At 34.1% G+C, this 22,274-nt stretch overlaps 2 protein-coding genes across 12 annotated transcripts in view; one reads left to right on the forward strand and one right to left on the reverse strand.

Annotated features, from left to right (window-relative positions):
- WDR17 (WD repeat domain 17) overlaps positions 1–18,529 on the forward strand; it is a 60,202-nt gene extending 41,673 nt beyond the window's left edge. For 4 of the 8 annotated variants that reach the window (XM_039700202.1, XM_039700204.1, XM_039700199.1 and 1 more), the window contains exons 19-30: positions 244–376; positions 1,585–1,673; positions 2,821–2,920; positions 4,003–4,142; positions 6,627–6,647; positions 7,604–7,715; positions 8,399–8,540; positions 8,629–8,731; positions 9,654–9,755; positions 10,886–10,981; positions 11,149–11,332; positions 13,053–18,529. In XM_039700202.1, coding sequence (XP_039556136.1) covers positions 244–376; positions 1,585–1,673; positions 2,821–2,920; positions 4,003–4,142; positions 6,627–6,647; positions 7,604–7,715; positions 8,399–8,540; positions 8,629–8,731; positions 9,654–9,755; positions 10,886–10,981; positions 11,149–11,332; positions 13,053–13,172 — 1,342 coding nt within the window. In that variant the 3' untranslated portion in view covers positions 13,173–18,529. Of the gene's footprint in view, positions 1–243; positions 377–1,584; positions 1,674–2,820; positions 2,921–4,002; positions 4,143–4,605; positions 6,198–6,626; positions 6,648–7,603; positions 7,716–8,398; positions 8,541–8,628; positions 8,732–9,653; positions 9,756–10,885; positions 10,982–11,148; positions 11,333–13,052 lie in introns of those variants that run through there. The other 4 variants (XR_005626605.1, XM_039700201.1, XM_039700206.1 and 1 more) reach the window with 4 other exon arrangements.
- ASB5 (ankyrin repeat and SOCS box containing 5) overlaps positions 18,043–22,274 on the reverse strand; it is a 28,801-nt gene continuing 24,569 nt past the window's right edge. For all 4 annotated transcript variants that reach the window (XM_039700207.1, XM_039700209.1, XM_039700208.1 and 1 more), the window contains 2 exons: positions 20,014–20,205; positions 18,043–18,654 (listed from right to left, as the gene is read on the reverse strand). In XM_039700207.1, coding sequence (XP_039556141.1) covers positions 18,527–18,654; positions 20,014–20,205 — 320 coding nt within the window. In that variant the 3' untranslated portion in view covers positions 18,043–18,526. The remainder of the gene's footprint in view (positions 18,655–20,013; positions 20,206–22,274) is intronic.

Raw genomic sequence — 22,274 nt, forward strand, 5'->3', positions numbered from 1 at the left:
CTTTGGGATAGAATTGTGGAGGATTTCAACACTAACTTTGTGTACAAGAATCAAAGACTTGAAAATAAATTGCAACTTTATAAACTCTTTAGGTGAAACAATCACAGTTTTTAAGTCTGGAAAGGCAGATGGGTTTCAGTGAACTTTATTCAGCTTCATCTAACACCTACACCATGCAGTTAAGTTTGGTTATTGTTCATATATATGGTTCTTTCTTGTTTATTTATTCATTTGCTTAATTAGGAGAGCTGACCAATTAATTCAGGAAGAAAATGATGATGTCATCCCATACTGTATAGCTATTGGAGATGTGAAGAAACTGGTTTCTTTCTTTACTTCAAGAGGTCAGCTTAAAGAGGCCCTACTTGTTGCACAGGTATTACTACATATATACCAGTGTGAGAGATGTGTTTAGCTCTTAGCTTGTAAGTCAGAATATGACATGCATATTTAAAAGGCAAAATAGCTGAATAATGATGCCCTAGTCTTCACTTCCATGTGGTATTGACCAGCTTTTATACATAAATCATAAGAAGGAGGTACCTCACGTTTACAGATTTAAAGCCTGATTCTTCTAAACTGCAACCAAATGACCATAATGAAAACTGATGTGTTCAATTTAAATTGAAATAGAACCTGATTTTCAACATCTACTATTGCCCTTAACATCAGATTAATGTAGAATTTGATTTCTCTTGAATTTCTGTTGAGAAGTCATCTGTAGGTTTTAGCTAAATAATGTACAGAATGTAACTTCAACACATGCTTAGATTGTTTTGAACTGTAGTTCAAACTATTGTGTTGGAACTTGAAAGTAAGTTAAGGCTCCAGAAAGATCTTAATTTTTCATGTAAGAGAGGTATTGCAGAGCTACTACAATTCATAGAATAGTCTTTGTCTCAAAGGTTTAATAAGATAATAATGAGCAGCAAAATGCCAGAATTTACCTTCCTTTGTAACTGAGCCCTGAGGTTTAATGATATTATCCCAGCTACATCTTAAAGCATGTGAAATAATTTCAAAAAAAATCATAGAATAAATTAGGTTGGAAAAGATCTCTGAGATCACTGAGTGCAACCCTTGACCAACCACCACTTTGTCAACTGATTTAATTTTAACCCACGCTGATCTCTTTATATTTAATGTTGGAAATAAATTATTGTCAAATACAAATAAAAGTTCACCTTAAGCCACTTTATGCCAAATGTTTCCAGATTTGCTGATATACCTGCTGAGCAGTATCTATGGACTTCATCCTTCCCTCAGAGCTGCTTGCTCCTTGGGGATGTAAAAATCAAGGTTGTAGCCTTCATCCATTATATTCAAATTCTGAAGAATCCTGCACAAATACCATAGAAAGGAGGTCTCTTGCTTCAGTAGAATTGTTGTATGGCTAGATAAAACTAGGCTAAGATTTAGCTATGAATAAGTTAATTAATTTATACATTCAAATATTTTCTTTGTTATAACTGGGCTTTAGAAAGTTTTTGTATATCTTAGATTATTTTTATTGTTATTGAAAAAATTAATTTCATCTTCAGTTTGAATTCTGCATTAATTAATCTATATTTTATTCACTTCCAGGCAGCTTGTGAAGGAAATATACAGATGTTGCCACTCTCCACAAGTGGAATTTCAAATTCTGGTGGAAACAATACGGATGATTATAATGAGTAAGTTGTTCTAGTTTATATCTATAAACCTCATTTTACTGCAGAGTGTAAAATTATTAAAGGTGATAAAGCATAGTGGTTTAATTTGGCATCAGCAATGTAGAGTTCAACAAAATATTGCATCTTCTGGTACTTAGTTAGAATTACTAACTACCTCATGCTACACTAATTTCCCTATTGTGCCTCCTGGCACAAAATGGATTTTTCATATGTGTGCATTATAATTATAAATGTTCTTTTCTCTTGCTCAATATGTAAGACACATTTTCCTGTGCACTAATATATAGCATATTAACTGAGAACTTTTGGGCAAGTTTTGAGTTAGATTTAGCATTAACAAGTATCTGTGATCTCCTGTTATTACACATAATCTTCTTCTGAAGCTTTGCTCTTTGTCGTAATTGAAGGTTCTGATAATATAAAATAAAAATCAAACTGAGAGAGTAGGTTTAGATTAGATATTAGGAAAAAGTTCTTTACTGTGAGGCACTGTAACAGGTTGCTCAGAGAAGCTGTCGCTGCCCCATCTCTGGAATAGTTCAGGGTCAGTGGATGGGGCTTTGAGTAACCCAGTGTAGGGGAAGGCATCCCTTCCCATGGCAGGGGGCTTGGAATAGAATGATCTTTAAGGTCCCTTCCAACACAAGCCATTTTATGATTCTCATTGTCCGTGCCCATAAAAAAAACCCAAGTATGGCCCTCTCCTTGTCTAGAACAGTGCTCCATAACCTGAATTACGTTATCAAGTCATAGCTGTAGTAACAAAACCAGTTTGGAGCCTGTGGAGTTCCTTCATTTACATGAGCAGTTTTTGAGCAATTAGAGAAGTACTAGTGTAGCATTTATAGGTACAGATTGGATATCCAAGTATTTGATTTTCCTTCTGTCAATCTGAAGAGTCATTTCCTACTGGTATAAACTTTGGGAAACTGACCCACCTCAGTATGCACCAACATAAGCAGTGGATGGAGCTCAAACAGATTGCATTTTTCAAGCTAATATTGTCATTATCTGTGAGCCATATATAGCAAATTTTAGGGTACAGAATAAAAAAAAAAAACACCTAATTTTACATTTTACATAATTTAAGACCCAAGGCACTCCAGCCTTGAAGTGACCTTGTAGAATTTCATTTTTCTTCTTGTAGTCTCCTGCAGAAAGTGAGTAAAGAACTGGCAGATTGGTATTTCCAGGATGGCCGTGCAGTGCTTGCAGCATGTTGTCATTTGGCTGTTGAAAATATAGAGGTAATTTTTTTTTCTTTAACGATGAAAAAGCCAACATTTATTTATTTTTCACATCTTTACACATCTTTTTAAACTTATGTATCATATTCTAAAATGGTATTTTGCATTTGATTTTTTTTATACTTAGAGTTAGATAGTTATATTATCTAAGTTAGTTGCAGAGGTCCCGTGAGTCTTTTAAATTCAAGGTTTCTCTCATGCACAGAAGGTAGCGTGTTGCTGCTGAATTTTATTTACAGTATCTTGCTATATTAGACAATATAAGATACTTAAGTACCTTGGATATATACATCTAAGTGTTACTATTTATGGTGACCCAAAATACCCATTCAGAACTAGAAGTTATTGTGCTAAAGAAGATGCAATCATCCACCTTGAAGAATTTGCAGTCTAAATGAAGAAGTAAAAAGAAAAAGAAAACCCCACCCCTCAGTACAAAAAATAGAACTGATATGTACGAAATATTTTACATGTTTTTATTTGCTTCTAGTTTAACAAATTGTTTCTTTTCCTCATTTTATCTGGATGTTTTTCCTCCTCTATCCCCCCAAATATATATAATTTCATCCCAATGAGCTATTCTGAGAGAAATTGAGAATCCGTAAATTCCTATATTTCTAAATAGGTGCAACAATAGATGTTGTGTAGTCTCGTAGGGTTTGACATTCTGCTGTGCCTATTGGTAACTATGCTCAGGAAGAGAGTAAGAACAGGACAGTCCTTCCCATTTTCTGGGGGTTTTGAGTCTCCTTTCATTGAAAGTGAGGGGGAAATATACATTGAATGCTAGTGTCCTTAAGATTAGATGGAATTCCTAGCATGCATTTTAGGTATCCTATTTATGTGATCTCTTCAGTTGAATAAAGGAAGATTCTGCTAAAGGAAATCTATTGGATTTTTAACAGCACATAGTGCACAATTTTTTACTCATTCAGGAGACCCAAAATATATAAAATTGAGTATAATTATTGTATATTTTGTCCTTCTGAAAAAGATATCATAAGTGAATGTCATATGCTCAACAAGATGAATGCCCAAAACTGCTTCTGTCCCTTAATGATATAATTTTTTCATTGAGCAAGCTTGCAATGGCAAACCTGATTCGTGGAAATGAACTGGAGCTGGCAATCAGTGTGGGTACTGTCTTGGGAGAAAGTGCAGCACAAGCAACACATTATGCACTAGAACTACTAGCAAGAAAATGTATGGCAGTGATAACATGGTAAGAATTTCTTAATCCAAAGAAGATTTTTTAAAATTCTCTCCCTGACAAAGCAATCAAGGTGTGTCATTGTGAAACTTTTGTAGAGATCAAGCCACCATGATAAGGGAGAATAAAAATTTTTGTTTGAATAAGAAATGCTATATTAGACCTTTGAAGTACAGGGCATGCAAATGTTCTTCTTTAATCTCAAAATATAGTCTGTATGCATTGTAAATGCGAGAGGAGTCATTGTCAGAGTATGAAACCCACTGAAAAAAACACCCTAGCTACTTGGCAATAGGTAGCTTATGAAGTCCTAGTTTGTACTGAGTGAAAAGAATTGCTTCAAAAAAAATAAGGCTGGAATTGAGTTAAAAAGTGAAAAGGAACAGCTCAAGTAGGATATGTGAAGTGATTTTTAAGTACTTGATTGAAAAATATAAAACTATTAGTCTGAGGAATTATCTTCTATTGGTCTTAGGAACACAAGACTCCTGCAAAGATTTAAGGATGAAACAAGATTGCTATTTAATTCTGCAGAAGTAACTTCTTTCTTGCATATAGGAGAAGCCTTCTGTGGTAAATTTTCTATTCCTCAGCATAGTGGTTTTACTTTGAAAAAATACTTGTTCTTGTTTTTTATCTAACACTGAACAAGCAGAAAGTCTTTCTAAGGTGCATTTGGCAGCTGTATAACTAGTTTGTAATTAACATTCCACGAAAAATATGTACTTAAACAGTTAAGGATCAGTTTTTCTTCTGCAGATATTATTTGCTAATTTATTTAGAGGTAGTCTGAGAGAAAAATAGTGGAACTCCTCTCTACAGAACATTTAGCTTTCATTAGACAATGAAGCATTGTGGGAAAAGATAAAATAAGAAACTGGTAACTTGCTGCTTTCATTTTGCAGTGGTTTAGCATGTCTGCATTGCACCAGTCTTAATAGGGTTGTTTTGGCAACTCCATCTGCAGCTTTTAAGGTGTCTGAAGCTCTTTCATTGTTAAGGGTGATTTTTATGCAGCCTCCAATAGAAAGCAATGGATGTGGAGTTAAAAAAAAAACAGTGTATATTTTTTCCAGTTCTATAACAAAAGCTTGTTCTGATCTCAGGGCTGTAATTGCTGCTTATAATGGTATGGCATCTATGTTTATGTCCATAAAGGTTCTGTAAACTTACAGCATGTGTACACTACATGGTGTACACATGCTGTAAGTCTACATGGTGATAAAATCTGTATGTGATGCAATTTTAAAGTGATGTACTGCATATTGCCCAAGTCTGGATTTCTCAATGGGTTTCACACGCTGCACTGAACACCTTGCAATCCTGGATTCTGATTTTTAGCCATTGCAGCCTATTTTTTATATGGGAAAGATCAGAGATTCTTGAATCTGTTTTGTAAAAAAGAGATTTTCACACAGCATAATCCCCTTGGTTAACTGCACTCATAAGATCGTGTATAGGGAAGGTGGAGTTCAAGGGTCTCTGATATTTGAAGGGTCCTTTTTTAAATTTACTGGTTGTTATGCTTAGGGATATTAATTGGAAACATTTCACTGTAGTGAAACACTTAATTGTAGACAGCAACAGGAATACCAGAAGGCTCCTCATGAGTTAATAAAGAAATTAGTTACTGGTGGAACGTTTCCTGGGTTTTGGTTGGTTGTTTTTAGAAATGCTCTGAAGTCTAAAATCAAGCCAAAAAAGAATTTAAAGATTCATGCATTTCCCCAAATCTAGAGCCTTGAGAAAATGTGTGAATGTAAAGGACACATTTTTATTTGTAAACTTAAATACTGTCAAAAGCAATTTTTTACTATTCAAAAAGCTAGTCATATTTTACCTGTGATACTAAATTCTGCATATGCAAACTCATTTTGATCTTTAAACCTGACAGTGTTTTCAGTTTGATTCTTAAAAATCATTCCAGTTTTTAAAAATCTCCAGCTTCTTAAAAATGATCCCAGGTAATGAAATTTGTAAGTTATTATCTTCTTTGAATTACTTTTTTTCAAATGAATATTGGATTTCAGCTTTTTGACAATTTCTAATCACTTAAAAATGTTTGAATTGCATATGAAGATTAGTGTATTGGATTTCAGCTTTTTGACAAGACAATTTCTAATCACTTAAAAATGTTTGAATTGCATATGAAGATTAGTACATATGAGTTAGTGATTGCAACTCACTGATTGAAAACAGGTTAAGAACTTGGGAAATATCCTAGATTCTGAAAGAGTGCTTCTGTAACTTGGAAAACTGGCTGTTACATAGTAATAATACCACAGATTTTTTAAATACTTTTGGCATGAGTTTCTTTATGTTGTCAAAAGGCATAAAATAGATAGCTATTTTTTTGTGGTTGCTGTTGAAGTCAGTTGCCCTGACCCTTAGAGTTGCTGCTGTAGTTTAATTATTTTCTATCAGATATTTTCTCTGTAAAATAATACAAAATTTTGTTCAATATGCTTTTGTCTGTCAATTTTGTCTTCCTTTTAGCTTGCCATCACTTGGATACAGGTATTTTGCTATTTTGTAGGAAGTTTAAGCTTATTTTTTCCCTTAATAAAGTCACACACTTTTCAAATTTCTCTAAGTGTCCTAATTTTTAATTGCGATTAATACTTGAAAGTGAGATAGAAAGTAGTTGCAAATATTGGATAACAGCTTACTTGAACATTTTTAAGATAAGGATCACATACTGAAAATCCCGACGAAATCAATAGGATTTTTTGCCTACACAGGGGCAAGTCAGTCTTGAGGTTCACAGGAGAAATGATGTCTGCATGAATAGAAGAGTCACAGAATAACCAGTTATTAAAACTTAAATAGAACAATTTCCAAATAATTTCCTAATATTATCCTTCCCTTCAGCTGTTTGTTGTGTGAAGGACAGGATAACATTAACAAATGGTAAAAAATTTAGGAAAATGCAAGAAATGTCAGTTTGCTAAAACAGTTTTCCTTTGAGAAGGATGAAAATATGTATCTCATTTTTTTTCTCATATAATCTTTCTATTTTAATGTCACATGAGCACCAAGGCATTCTGGATGACCAAAAGATGTCCTATGTTGATGTCATGAAGCTTTAGAAGCCTGGAATTTTGAGGATGGTTTCATGACACAGAACCACATTATCATCATTTCTTCTCTCAAATTGGAGGGCTCCTACTCTCCCATCCCTGCTCACATATTCTTCCATTTCACTTTGAGATGGTTCTGAGGCTTAAGAATTGCACGGCTGTTTAATTCAAACTACTAAAGCAACAGAAAATTAATTAATTACTTTCCCAATAAGATGAATAATTAAGCCTCATTTATTGAAGAAAAATAGTCTTAGGTACTGAACTTGCTTCTGCACTTTTCTGGAAATAGTATTTTTTCAGTAAACTCTTATAAGGAATGTAAAAGATAAAATAACTTCCTTCTATTACAAACCATCAAGAGTAACTATGTGTCATCTTTTGTTTGTGCAGGGATTTAGCAGTTGATCTTCTTATGATGATTCCTGATAATAAACTGCAGTTAGTAAAACTCTGTGCTTTCTATCCTGGATGCACAGCAGAAATAAATGACCTGCATGAAAAGGTACAATATAAAAGAATTTACATGAATCTAATAAGGTTTTGTATTGATTTATTTACCAATTTCAAAAAACATAAGGCTTTATAAAACCATAGGATGAATTTGTCTTTACCATCTTATATGTAACATATTATTTTCTCCTCTGTTAGTCTTTGTTGACTTGATTTTCAGTAGTTCTTCATTTCTATCCTTTAGTGCACATTCCCTGACACGTTACTTTCTGAACTAGCTTATGATCTTCAGAATTACTTGTCAGTACAATTTATAACTTACTTAGATTTGCAGCCTAATCATGTTTTGGCAGATCAACTTTCTGAATTGCTTTATATTTTATGCCTGTAATACTATAAATGTCCTATTTCGTCTTCAGCAGCAGAAGGGTCTGCTTTGGTTGCTCTCCCTTAGAGTGCAACTCAGACTGTACATTTATTAAACAGTAGTAAAAACTTCACAAAAACATTAGCAATGAAAACTGGTACTGCTTAAATTAACGCTACACAGCCTTTTCCAGTATTGCTCTGGTTTAGATGACTTTCTTAATGTGCATTATGTGCAGGTATGTCTTTCAATTACTCCTTCAGAGAGAATTTTTTCTTAGTGTTGTGTGCAAACATCAGTATTTCACTGCATCTTAGAGAAGTGTTTGAACATTTCAGTAATTTTCTGGCAAAATGTTTGTTTTCCAGTGTAATCTTCCTGATGTGGAAGAGTGTATGCGAATGGCAGAGACAATTCAGGCAGATGGGGATGTATTTGAAACAATAAAGTACTATCTGTTAAGCACAGAACCTGAAAAGGCTCTCCCTGTTGGCATTCAGTATGTGAAAGGTAGGTAGTTGGATGAAGAACAATTTTAAAGCAAAAGTCATCTGTATAACTTTCCTCATGAGATATTTTTCTTTTTATTTTTCAACAGAACAACTTGGTGGCTCAGATTGGACTTTAGATTCAGTCTTTCCATATCTTGATCTTTTAAGTTACATACGGACTGAACAGTTAATGTTGCCTAAGTGTAGTGAGTGAGTATATTTTCCTGACTTAGAAAAGTGGAACTTTCCTTAAAGGAATCTTTCAGATTGTGTGTATATATATATATATAAAAATATATAAAAATATATAAATATATTAATATATACATATATATATATATATATAGGTGCACACTGTTAGTATATTTTTTTTTGTTTAACAGAAGAGGGACACAAAAAAATTCCAGCAAGCATGCTGGAATTGTTTCCAGTCTGGAGAATAGAATGTGGACTCTCACAAATTATGAAGGTTTAGCAAGACAAAAAAAAAGATGTTTTACTGCTTCTTTCTCTGTAGAGTATTTAAAATGCGTGAATCAATATTGGTCTTATGTGAAGAGCTTCACTTTGATCAGCTTTAGTTTCAGTTTGCTGAAGTGATATCACAAATAATGTGGGCTTTATGTCAAAGTGTTAAGGCATATTCGGCTGTCACTCTCAGAATTAACTCTAAAATAGTTGGATAGATCTGGTTCACCTTTATGATGAATGGTTGCAGTTAGGTCTAGGTGCCTTCACAAGTATACGTGTGAAGAAAAAAAAAGGAGAAAAAAGTTGGGGAAACTTGGTGAAACTGAAATCTACACTAATTTTTGAGGCAGTTTTATTTACATTTAGAGTTCTATCAAAATAAAAGGTCTGAGTGATGTTGTTTGTGTAACTCCATTTGATTGTGCTTAAAAATTGTGTTGTATATATGCCTTTTAAAATTTAATAATGGAAATCAATATGAAGCAGATGGAGTGTTTTAACAAGTCCATGACATAGAAAGTAAGCATGATCAGTGAACATATATTATCCACAAAAGGTGGATGGATAAATTAGGTTTTAAAATTATAACATGAATATGAGTTTGTTTAATGTTTTTACAAATGCTTGTTGTTTTTCATGATTGATACTTCTTCATTTATAGGTTTCGGAATGAGTTGCTGATTTTGTGTGGTTATGTTGGTGCTTTACTTGCTATCAGAAGACAGTACAACAGCATTGTACCTGCACTGTATGAGTATACATGGTAATACTGTATAATAATACTTCAATAACTCTGAGTAATCTCAGTCCTTATTATGACATATGCCATACATTGAGCCTACTTCTTCTCATTGCATCCCAAAAAATGAAAACGTGTCTTTCCTCTTAGCTATCTTCATGTGTGAAACTTGGTGAGAGGATTGGGGGAAAGGGGCATTTGTTTGTTGGTTTGTTTTTTTATTTTCTGAATCTAAAGAAAAAACAAGATTAAATATCTTTTATAGAAAGGCTTTTCTGGTATGGATATTATTAGACTTGTAACAAGCAGTTTTTGAGACTCCGTGATACTTTTGGCTGTAAGGCTTTCAATTACTTAGTATATAAAGAACCACAGAACAATACCACTCAAAGTTTCATTCTTGGATTGCCCATTATCTTCAAGACTCACATATTTTTAGTTTCTGGCCCATCTTAAACTGGACACTTACCTGCTTAAGGTGTACAATTTACATGCTTAAGCAGGACATTTTTAAGATACACCAACACAAATTAAAGATGGCAGAATTAGGTCAGGTATTAACTGTCCCCTGTATTATATCTTGATAAATAAAAAATGCATCCACTGCAAGGGCTTTGAAACTGCTTCTGCAGGTGAAACAAGGCTGTCCCAATGTGTGTGTTGAACTATGTTTCTCTAATTGCATTTGTACCATATGTGGTACATGCAGGCAAAACGGATCCTTAATTTTAGTAAGGTTGACAATATTAATAAATAAAAACACATATAGCCTTGAAATATAGAGTGGACTTAAGTTAAAAAATACAGCAAATTAAATGTGGTGTAAATAGGGATAATTAAAATAAAATTTAAATCTAAAGCAATACTTCTATAACTTCTCAGAATCACAGAATAATGAAGTTGGAAGAGACCTCTAAGATCATCGAGTCCAACCTATGTCCTAACACCTGTGTGATTCTGTGATTCTGTGAACTTGTATGAGTATTGATGAAGTTTAATATAGTGTATATTGTGAAGGATCAATTTATTTCGATAGGTATTCCATATCCAATCAGAAATAGTTTTACTTTACTACTGTCTATCATGTTTTGCTTCTAAGAAAATAGTCATTATTAGGATTAATTCAGATTTTAATTACTTGCATTCCTTTTCAGTCAGCTTTTAAAAAGACGGGAAGTGTCTGTACCTTTGAAAATTGAACACCTTTCTGAGGAATTAGATGCATGGAGAGCTTGCACACAATCAAACAAGTAGGTGGAAAAATATAAAATTACCATGAGTGAGACTAGTAGTATTTAACTGTTTAGTTGTAAATTTATTCCCTTTGTAAAGTCTGAATGTAACTGCTTTGTGGGTCTTAACTTCTAACACAAATTAGGAAGTCAAGTTGAGAACCAAATTTCTTTTATGTTCCTAGGCCTACGGATGAGTTGCCATGCACCCCGCCCTCTGAATCGCAGAGAGCGCTGTATTCAGTGCTTGTCTCGCGAATTCAGGGGGAGCCTCTGAAAGGAATGGTTGGGCCAGACTGTGTCACTGGATCGAATCTTCCCAGTCACTCAGATGTTCATACCTCTTGTTTGACAGGACAAAAGATCCAGGTATGGTTTCAGAGAGCTGAAGTGCACTTTCTTGCTGATAGCACTGACTGCTTGTGGGGCTGCCATAAATCAAAGGTCCCTCCCACCATTTGGCCGGAAAAAGGTTTACCCTGTTATCACAGGAGCAGAGTTAAAAGTGACAGGCAGTGACATCTGCTATATAAGAAAGGCTATATAAAGAATTGTCCAATCAAATAGTTGTCATTTCCCAAATCCAAAACCTTTTAATTTACATATGAAATATTTCCTTTGCCAAATGTTGTGTCTAAAATGTATGTATCTTATTGGCTACTCCCTCACCACAGCTTGAATAAAAGCCAGGAAATTATTTGTCTTTAACCACATACTAACATTCTTCTGATTTTGGTTTTTATTACTGTGGAAATGCATACTATAAAACTTGGAATTAATGACTAATTAAGTCCAGATATTAGAAGACTAAATATTCAAGTATATTTATTTATCACTCACACTGAGTTTTATGATAAATACTCCTTAGTCCTTATAACACCTCTTTAGCATATCTTGTTATTTTAATAAAGAGAAAATTGAAAGATCCTGAAAACACTACTCCTGACTCCAGACAATGCCTCGGTGTGAATTTACTTTCCTAGGTGATGCCAAATCTGTTTCCTCTGTCCAGTATAAGATGTCAGCCCAAAGAGTAACGGGGTGGCTTAGGCACTAAGGGGGATGGATAGTTTTCTGAAAAAAAAATTAGAGTTTATAAAATGCTAGTGGGATTTTTGAGGTAAAAAAAATTCTCAACTGCTCATCAATCAAAAAAAAATTGCTCTCAACACTTCCAGATTAGATCAGTGGTCTCTGTCTATGGCTGTACTCTCATTATTAGACTGCTAACAGCCATGTAAAGCTGCCAGTGTTATAGTCCATTCAACAAGAATAGCAAATATGGTGTCACCAGCTTGCCATCTACAAGATCCTTATTTCTGGATTAGCATACATTAGGAGTCATGGCTTGGGGCATGCAGGTCAGCTCAACAATCAAAATCAGTTAATAGTAAAGCAGGGCAGCCTACTTGTATGGGTTTAAAAGTTTTACATAGCAAGTTTGGAGAGCATAACTCTTTAAGAAAGCACTGAAACGGAACTGCAGCTTTGAGAGCAGGTTTTGTCAAAGTAATAAATTAGCAGCTAGCTCTTTTTCTGTCATATGAACGAGTACTTTGTACTTTTCATAGTAAATAGTTCAAATTATTCTGTAGACTGCATGTAGACTGTTTTCAAACAATTCATGTCAACATTATATTGGGGGGTTTTTTTGTGGATAGGAAAAAGCACAAATCAGCAGAAATAATAATCATGTCCATGATGAAATATGGACAGTATTCTGAAGAAAAATGCTTGTTGGCTCAGTTTCTAATTCAAGCTGAATTTAAGTCTAACGTAATAACATAATAACATAATTAACGAGCATATATAAAATAACAATAAAACACATAAAACAAAAAATTTAAATATTATGAAAGGTTGGGTTGACAGATATGGAAACATAAGTGCCCTCAATTCATAATGTGTAGCTGTTATCAGAATTTTAAGTGCATGGGGAAAAATTTCTGTATGGACATAGTGGATAGGTCTAAACAAGGTTTTTATGTTCTTCTGAGATAAACTATGATCTATGCTTTTTGTTGTGGCCTTTACACAATCCATGTATAATTTCTTTTTCTCTCCCCTCCCAAACATTTTTGCTTTACAGGGTCCTGTGTTCTTCCTCGAAGATGGAAAATCTGCTATTTCACTGAATGATGCTTTGATGTGGGCCAAAGTGAATCCTTTTTCACCATTAGGAACAGGAATACGACTTAACCCATTTTGATGAGGTGTTTCCTCTGTACTTTATAGTGCTTAAAATAACACTCTGGGAGTTAATGCTTATTTAACCTTGATTGTCAAAGGACAGAGAGGTGGTAGTTGATTCCTCCTGATGGTCAATTACTTGAACTTTGAAAATTTTAAAATGAGAAGAAAAGGATTTCTATACAAATGTTTGTTGAGAATCCAAAGAAAAAAATTATTTGATAATCCAAAGAAAAAGTCCTAATTTCATATATAGCCATGTCTTTTTTTTTTTGTAAGAATATTGTTGTCAGACAATTATTTTTGTCAACTCTGTGTGAATAGATGCTTTGTAAAGTAAGCAACTATCTACATATTACTAAAATATTGATAATAAACTGTGAAACCCATAAATACTGTTCTGAATATATAATCATAGAATAACTTTATTGACAGCAACTCCAAACTTTTTCAGAATGACTGGAATATTTTGGCTGTTTCACACTGTCCCCCTTTTTAATTTGAACTAACTTTTACACACAGGATTGTATAGCAAAAGGAAAAATTTAAAGAGTAGGTGTTTTTTTTCATCCACTTGTTATTGTGCTTTAATAGCAGTACAAATAGAAGGTCACTTATAATTTATTTATATTATCTATATTTTGTTTAGATTATCTATTTTTTTTTGTTTAGATTATCTAAATTACAAAATTGTATTTTCTAATAGAATATTTGGCAACATTTCCCATTATACTTTCACCGGAGGCTAAAACTCTTTATAAATTATTTTTGGTTTTTTTAACAAAGTCTTTGTATAGAACAAACAGCATATTTATTGAAGTCATTTAACTATGCTGTGTACATTTTAAAAGCTTGTTTTCTCTTTACATTTTGTATTAGTTGTAAACATGCATATAACATGACAGACCAGAAGTAAGTACTTGTGCATATATATTTTTATTTACTATATCTACACTCAAATGGAAAAACAGTTATGGCAATAGAATACTAAAAATATTTAAAGCTGTGTATAGTATGGAATTTAATTATAAGGCAAATATTATACTCATTATTCTTATTAATAATTCTTATCATCAGAATTGCTCACCTTTAGAAAAGATGCCTTGGTTGCAACACTTTTTATTAGTTTAATGGATGGTACATAAGCAGAAATTTACTTTATCTGTTCTTACATTATTTGCTTGTACTTTAAAATAAATTTTGAAATTTATTTAAATTCCTGATAGTTACATGAAATATAAAGCGGTTACAATTAAAAATTGGCAGAATTATTTCTATAGCAACTGTTATAAAAAGTGGAAACAGTATTGGGTCTCTGTTTAGTAGATCCTATCAAAAAAGCCTCAATTTAGAGGTAAGCCTTGCCCTTATTTAACTGTAGAAATAACAATGCCACCATGCTGGAAAGATGGGATGGAGATTAGAAATAAAAGAAAATCCTGGGTTGGTTTTTTCCCCTCCATCTTTAAAATGGTAAAATTTCCTTCTGGTAATGTTCTAGAGTATTATTTACAGGGTTTCTGGTGTAAGAATATATTGGGTGGAGGGAATACAGCTGTTTTGTACCCTAAAACCCCCATTTTTGTACATACTTGGGTGCTGGAACTGAATATTTTACTTCCTGCAAGTATTCATTGAAAATGTTTTCCCTTTGTTTACTCCATGAAGCTTGCAGAAGAAGAATTTTATTTCAGAAGTTAAAATTCATAACTTTTGAAAGAATTTTCCATCAGTCAGTACCTGATCTTGCTTCTGTCAAATGAAAAACTATCTGTCTTTTAGCACATAAATCTTACAACCTGGTATGGAAAAGTTCTTGATAGAGAGGTGGAGAGCAAACATGAGAACTGAACATGCAGCCCCATGACTGAGGATTGGGATTGGAAGTATTGACTCAACTGCCATTCTACTATATTTAAAATCTTTTGTTGTATCATAAGGATTTTTATTAATATTTCACAATTAAAATATATTGAATACGTAGTATAACTGCATCAATGTGTTGCACATAAATTGTGCCTTAACATGGAATCTTGGGCAAATCTACTCCCTCTAAATTACAGAGTGAGGGTTAAAAATTCATTCCTTACTAAAATACAAAAATTAAGTCAAAGGGCATTTTTTATATTGGGGATTCATCAGGAAACAGTCATTGTGAATAACATGAGGTTGCATTTTCCTTGAAGTTGTTTGTACAGTGGTGAGTGAGGGGAATATGCAGAAAAGGTTGTAATTGTGTCTGCTGTTACAGCTGTGGTTGCAACTGTCAACTGGTTCATCAATTTCAAAAATAATTTCAGATTGTTTGCTAATGTGTAGCTTCATTGTCTAGTATAGCAAGTCAAATACAGGTATCTCCCCCTTAATATTAAAGAATACTTTGTCTTCAAAAGACTGTTTGACTCCTCTGTAAAATTCATATTTCCATTTAAATGAAAAAATATACGAAGCTACATAGCTAGTGTTTTCCAATTACTATTAAATCTCTGTTATGTTCAACATCCCTGAAAAGTAAATCCATTGTTTTTTGGAAATAATCTGTCCAACAGTACTGACATGATTATAAGCTTCAGAGACAGCTCCACTGGCAGCTGCAGTCTGGGACAGGAGATGTGGCACTTTAAACCCATGTTGTGGGCTGGAATGATGCCCTGTCTGTTCCACCATGCGCAGGGCTCCTGCCAGGCTGGGCCAGTAATGCTGCATGGCCATGGCTGCAGCCTCGCAGCCCCAGACAGGCCCAGGAGAAGCACAGGGAGAACCTTGAACTCCACGTGCTTTCTCACCCACCAGTACAGTACCTCCTGTGGATCTCTGCAATACTTTCAGCAAGCCTACAGGATTTCACTGTTGGATTTCTTTCCAGAATTGACATATCACACTACTCTTTATTTTTTTCCTGACAATGCCTTAGAACACTTTTTAATGGTATAACAGTTCATTTAATAAGAACTTTATTGTAATAGGACACGTAAACAGCGCTCTGACCTGGGTTACTCTTTGCTTCAGAGCCTGGTTCCTAATATTTTGATACATATAATTTATTTCATACTAAGAATTCAACCCATCAAAGCCGCATTGAATAGGGCCCTGACATCATGAGAACAGTAACAACCCTATCATTTCTGGCTAAACAAGGGAGCATTTTTGGAAGGGATTTTTACCAAGTACTAACACCAGGTATTTCATTGCCCTGCGTTTTTGGTATGTGGCAGTAGCATGCTGTGATCTGCCAGAGACCTGTCCCAGTGCATGGTCCTGCCAGGCCAACCATATCCGTTCCCTCTTTTGTTTGTCCGTGTCACATAGTAACAGAAGCAATGCCCCATCCAACTTGGCTCAGCTTGCCAAAATGAACTCAATTTTCACACAATTATCTGTTAGCAAAAGATGGAAGTTTATGTTGAAAAGTGCCTCTTGCCTGAGATGGAAGTAATGGTTTTACCACAAGCCAGTTTCTTCTGACTAGTCTCCTATTCTGTGTATAATACACACACACAAAAAATAGTACCAAATACCTGTAAACTGCAAAGATGGTCTTTGCTCTTTGGTTGGTGGCAGGGATAAGGGAGAGTGGTGGGAATGGATATTGCAAATGCCACAAGAGTATGAACACACCTATTTGCAACGAGATGGCCTGGACCCTGGTGTGACTCTCAGAAAAACTTTTAACTTTATCTAGTTGTGTTACAAACAGGTGTTTTGCAGAATAGTCATGTTTGCTCCAATCTGATATAGGGTATAGAACATGAGAACTTTTTTTGCCACTTTGTCTAAATCAAACTTGAGAAGAGATGTGTACACTTGTAGGTGAGGTTCTAAATGAGCTCTTTCTACATGGAGAAGTTCAACAGTGCTGTGGTTGGATTGGCACTTCAAAGTTGGCTTCTTTGTTAGAGTAATACACAGTAATGGTGTTGTACCTAAAACTACAAATTGCCACTTTCAGAATGAAAATAAAAACCACTACACACACCCCAATATAGACTCAGGATATGATGGACTTCTAAGCAGCTCCTCATATTTGCATTTGACTTTCCTTTACAAGGACTCCAGAAAAGCCTCCTAGAGTTTTTGCAGGGAACACAAGCAAATTAAGGTTATTTAACAGTGTCAAGACAGCTACATTTTTTATTAGAAGCATATTATTTAGCAACTGAGTAAGCATTCCTCTTTGTGAAAGCTTCCTCTATAGTTAGTTCCTCACTTATCATCTTTCCAGTAGAAACATAAATACTGAAAAGAGTCACTGAAAAGGAATGGAAGAGGGTGAATCACCAAGGGCAGATGACAAGTTTTCAGGTGTCCCATGCTTTGGTATGCAGGAAATGTATCAGTCACTGAGAAAATAATCTGTTCTCAAAGGAACAGCAAATGAGAAGAGGGAAAGGAGGAGTACTACACTTTCATCTATTCAGATCACAATCATCAAAAATTCAAGGGCATAAGCAAAGCCTCAGGGTTTTCTAATGTCTCTTGGGGGTGTCACCATTCTATCTCTTGCTAGAGTTGAACAATACCTTTTCACAGAAAAGCCTGTTGGAGTATTCTGGGAATTTGCAACAGGATTTTTGGAGCTGCATAAATGTTTACAAAACAAGAGAAATAATGTCCTTTCACGAGCTGTACCCATCCTGACAAAAACTGACATTTTTGAAAACTTGTATTCACCTCCTGAACTCGAGCTTGAATACCTCCACTATATGTCTTCAGAAACATCACAGACAATACATATTAAAATATGGCTTTCTCTGAGGCAAATAATTAGTTAATTGCCCATTAAATGCTTGTGATACAGCACTGTTATGAAAAGATAAGGGAAGTGCCCATAAAATTCTGTTTTATGTATTAATTATCTACATATGTATTGTCTACAGAAAGAAAAATAATTAACGTTTAATTGTTTTATTTTTATCAATGCATATAGTGCACCCATCACCAAGTATTTTTAGGTACATGAACAACAGAAATTTGAAAATACATAAAATATTGACTCCAAATGGACAAACTTAACAAATAATAATAAAGAAACTCTTTGTCATTCAGGCGTGTCAAACAGATTTTAAAAACGTAAACACAATTAAAATTAACAGCAGTAAAGCTATAAAGGGTTAAGATAAAGTTATACAATCATGTCCCAGAGTATCAGCACACTTATTCAATTCAGCTGGATTAGCACCTTGGCACTAGTTGCTGAATGGCTCCCAGTTACTATTACATTACCAAGACCAGGTGTCAAAATACCATTTTTTTAAGCAATATGCAAAAGGCTTTTTTTTTTCCGCCCAGCAGTTCTTTAGATAAAACGTACAATAAACAGAGAGGAAAAAAATGTACTTGCTATATTTAAGTTTCTAACAATTAATTATTATGTTATCTATACTGTAAGAAATTCTTAAGTATTGTTGGCAGCTGGAGTTGTGGAACAAGATGCAGTCTAGCTCTTCCTATGTAATTTCGGATACATAGTCGGCAGAGCTGACAAAGAGAAGATGGTGTGGCTGCAAACAATAAAGAAAGGAGTTTAATTGTACAACTATAAAAGCCAGCACTTTGTTTTACAAAAGTCTTGCACAATAATAGGATTTCTAAAAAAACAAAGTTCACATTTTGCAAATTTGACATTTTTCTTCATTCCGTTTCCTTCATTGCCTTTCTGTCCTCAAAGATAAAGACTGGGGCTGCTTAAACCTTAACAATAGTTAGGGAAATACTAAAGAAAACAAGACAAGGTAGGGTTTTTTAAATTAAAAACCAGCTCCCAGAAAATATCTAATGTCAATAACTTTAAAAACTGCAGACTTCTTATTTTGGGATTTTTTTATTCATAGCACAGGTTACATACCTGCTGCAGCACTACCAGCTGCACTACCAATGCATCACTGCAACAAGAACAAGCAGGCAAAATACCCTAAGATCCTGGACTGCATTTAGTGGTCTTACTATGTTAATCATAATGTCTTTATCACTCTGCCCCCCACTCCTTCAAAGTGCTATTTTCTGTGGACAAAAAACCTGTATCTGTTTCATGCCATGTAATTTTTTTTCTTTGCTCTAACTTTTAAAAACACTACTAGCCTTACTAAATTTGTGAACACATACAGTTTTTAGAGGGGTTTTGTTAGTAGCATTCAGATTACAGGGTGTTTTTTTTGGAGGTAAACATGAATCAGTGTTACTTGTCAGTCCACCCCTAAAGAGATGCCCATGGTTATTGAAATAGTTTCATTCTCTTGTGGCTTATTTTTATATTATACATAGTTCAGTCTGAACAAGTCCAGTTCCCTCTGGAATATTCTCTCTCCAAAGCAGATAGACCTTTAAGAGGTTTGAAGAACTATAGACTCTTTAGTCTCCTGTTTCTCAGGTTTTTAAAATTTTGTGAAGAAAATTTAGAAAATTAAACTTCTTATGCTTTTTGCCCACAATCAAAATAATTTGCTTTATATGCACATAAATACATATTCAAAAATATTATGACAGCTGACCAAAATGAAATATATATTTAACCAGAAATTTAAATACACTGTTTCTTTTTAACAAGGTCTGTAAAAACCAATAAAAATGTAGCTTTGATGTCTACTTAAGTAAACACCCAATAAATATACTATGATACTTTTTCAGCTTATATAAATTCTGATGCTGCTTGGTCAGTGGGCTCTGACCTGAGGCTAAATATTGCAGAGTATGTTTGTAGTTAAAAAAGAAATTACCTGAATGCTCATATATTCATTTCATACAGCACAGTGTTACCTTCTATAACATGGGTTGTTTGGATGTTAAATTGGGGGTTTTTTAGGTAGGTTTGCTTTTTTTAATAATTCAAGTTGCAGTTTCAAATATAAACATCTAAAACTTACCTTCATGGAAGAGAAGCAGTCTCTCCACTAAACTGCTTGGGGCAGCTAAATCAACAGGCCTCTCAAAATCTGAATTTTTGGCATTTATGTCTGCCCCAAATTCAAGGAGTAAGTTTACAATCTCTGTACTAGAATGCTGGGCAGCAGCATGGAGTGGAGTTTGCAAATGCTTTCCTTTCTGCACGTTGGCACCTGGTGGGTAGATGCACATAAAGAGACAGAAGAGATTAAATAAATTTGCCACCGAGTAAGAAAGAGAAGGCTACAAAACAAACAAAAACCACCACTGGCCTGGAATGCCACAGTGCATTTAGCCACTTTTTTATTTTATTGCATAGAACTATAACTGATCACATCAGTGTTTTGTTTGAGTTTTGGTTTTTTATCCTAGGTTTTATTATCAAAGTACAAGCAGATAAAAAGGTATTAGGTAATCAATCACATAACATGAGCATCACTGTTGCCTAATCATAAAAAGCACTTTTTGTTCATATTTAAGAAAGTTTACACTACATAAAAAACATACTTTCCTTAAGTCTTAAAAAATATCACTAAACTGAAGTTTTGTATGTATATTCTTGTGAGTACACCAACTCCAGAAAGAATCTTGAATGCCTTATAATTTTTCACGTGTTGAAGGTGGAAAAGAGTTTGAAATAGACTCCCATCAAATCCAACCTTTATTCATTAATCTGTAAATTAGTTTTAATTTTAATTAAGGTGACATACACAGCCAAGAAAGCTAATAGCAGAAAAACAACCCCAAACCATTAATTCTCCCAATCCATGGGTTCTAATCATTACACTTTTATATTAATAGGTAATTTTTAACATGTTTTAAATTAAAATGGACTAAAGTAATTTGCAATAATGGGTTCATATTCAAGAAAAAAAATCCATAAAGAGTTAAACTAAACTAGCTAGTATGGAATAATCGACCTTACACAGGGAAGCTGTTGGATAATTTGCAATAATGCATTCATATTCAAGAAAAAAAATCCATACAAGAGTTAAACTAAACTAGCTAGTATGGAATAATCGACCTTACACAGGGAAGCTGTTGGTTCATCTAAAACCCAGCCTTCTTCAGACTTCTTACTGACCTTGTTGAGACCAAAAATTTACCTTACACAGGGAAGCTGGTAAGTTCATCTAAAACCCAGCCTTCTTCAGACTTCTTACTGACCTTGTTGAGACCAAAAATTGCCTTCTGCACCGACTTTACTCCCTGAATCAACACTTTTTGCATTTTAAATGTCCTTCTGAGTAAAATAATAATGTCACAGGTCTAGAAATTGGATCTGAAATCTGAACAATTCACTGTTCTTAATGTTAACAATTGGAGCATGCTTGCTTATTGTCTATCTGCCTTTCAACTTCTAATACATTCTCACAAACTGATAAAACATGAAAAAATTTAATTTACATAAGTAGTTATTTATATTCTCAATGTACATACACTTTTCTACTTCAGGGCACCAAAAAATGTCTGTTACTGTTTTTTTCTGTATGCTAGTATTTGAATCCCAAAGTATGCTAATTATACTTCTGCTCTTCTTAAACATAAAAAATCATGACACAGGATAATTAATCATCCAAGGAGATGGACTCAATGAGAAACACTTTAACTGCTTGTTTATGTTCTAAATATAGCATGCAATCAACTAGAAAAACTATTCTGGTGCAATGATAGCAAGGCTGAATTATTCATATATACATTTTAACTCCTTGTTCTGCAGGATGCAAAAGCCCTGTATGTAAATACCTGAAATGCAGCAAATTATCTTTCAGCTATGCCAATTGTGTCCCTGGACTTGTGCTGAAACAGAGACAGCCTTCAACATCTCTTACCCATTGATTAAATAAATAAATAACCTGAAATTTAGGGTCAGATGCCTTTTATCTCACCCCTTCCCTCTGCAACTCAGCCTCTCTGCCTCATGCAAAGATCAATCAGAACTTGCTGAAGAATGAAAGTGAGTGGGACTTGCTAAAGTAGTTTGACTGAAATCTCAGTGATTACTATATGAAATTTCTCAAAGCTCACTTTTTACCATTGTTTTTCCTACAGAAAATTAATATCTACAAAGATTCACTATGTGGTGAAAATTTTGAACATTCTTTCTTACTGGTCTTGCTCTTTTTTTCCTTTTCTACTTACTATGGCACTAAAAAATAAAAAAATAGTAAGTTATAAGAAAACATGACTCAGGATAAACTTTGAAGTAGAGCCCTGCAAGCAAGGGTTCCAGTTCAATTGG

Source organism: Passer montanus, unplaced genomic scaffold, assembly GCF_014805655.1.
Source record: "Passer montanus isolate IOZ18808 unplaced genomic scaffold, ASM1480565v1 scaffold14, whole genome shotgun sequence".
In the NCBI taxonomy this organism is placed as follows: Eukaryota; Metazoa; Chordata; class Aves; order Passeriformes; family Passeridae; genus Passer; species Passer montanus.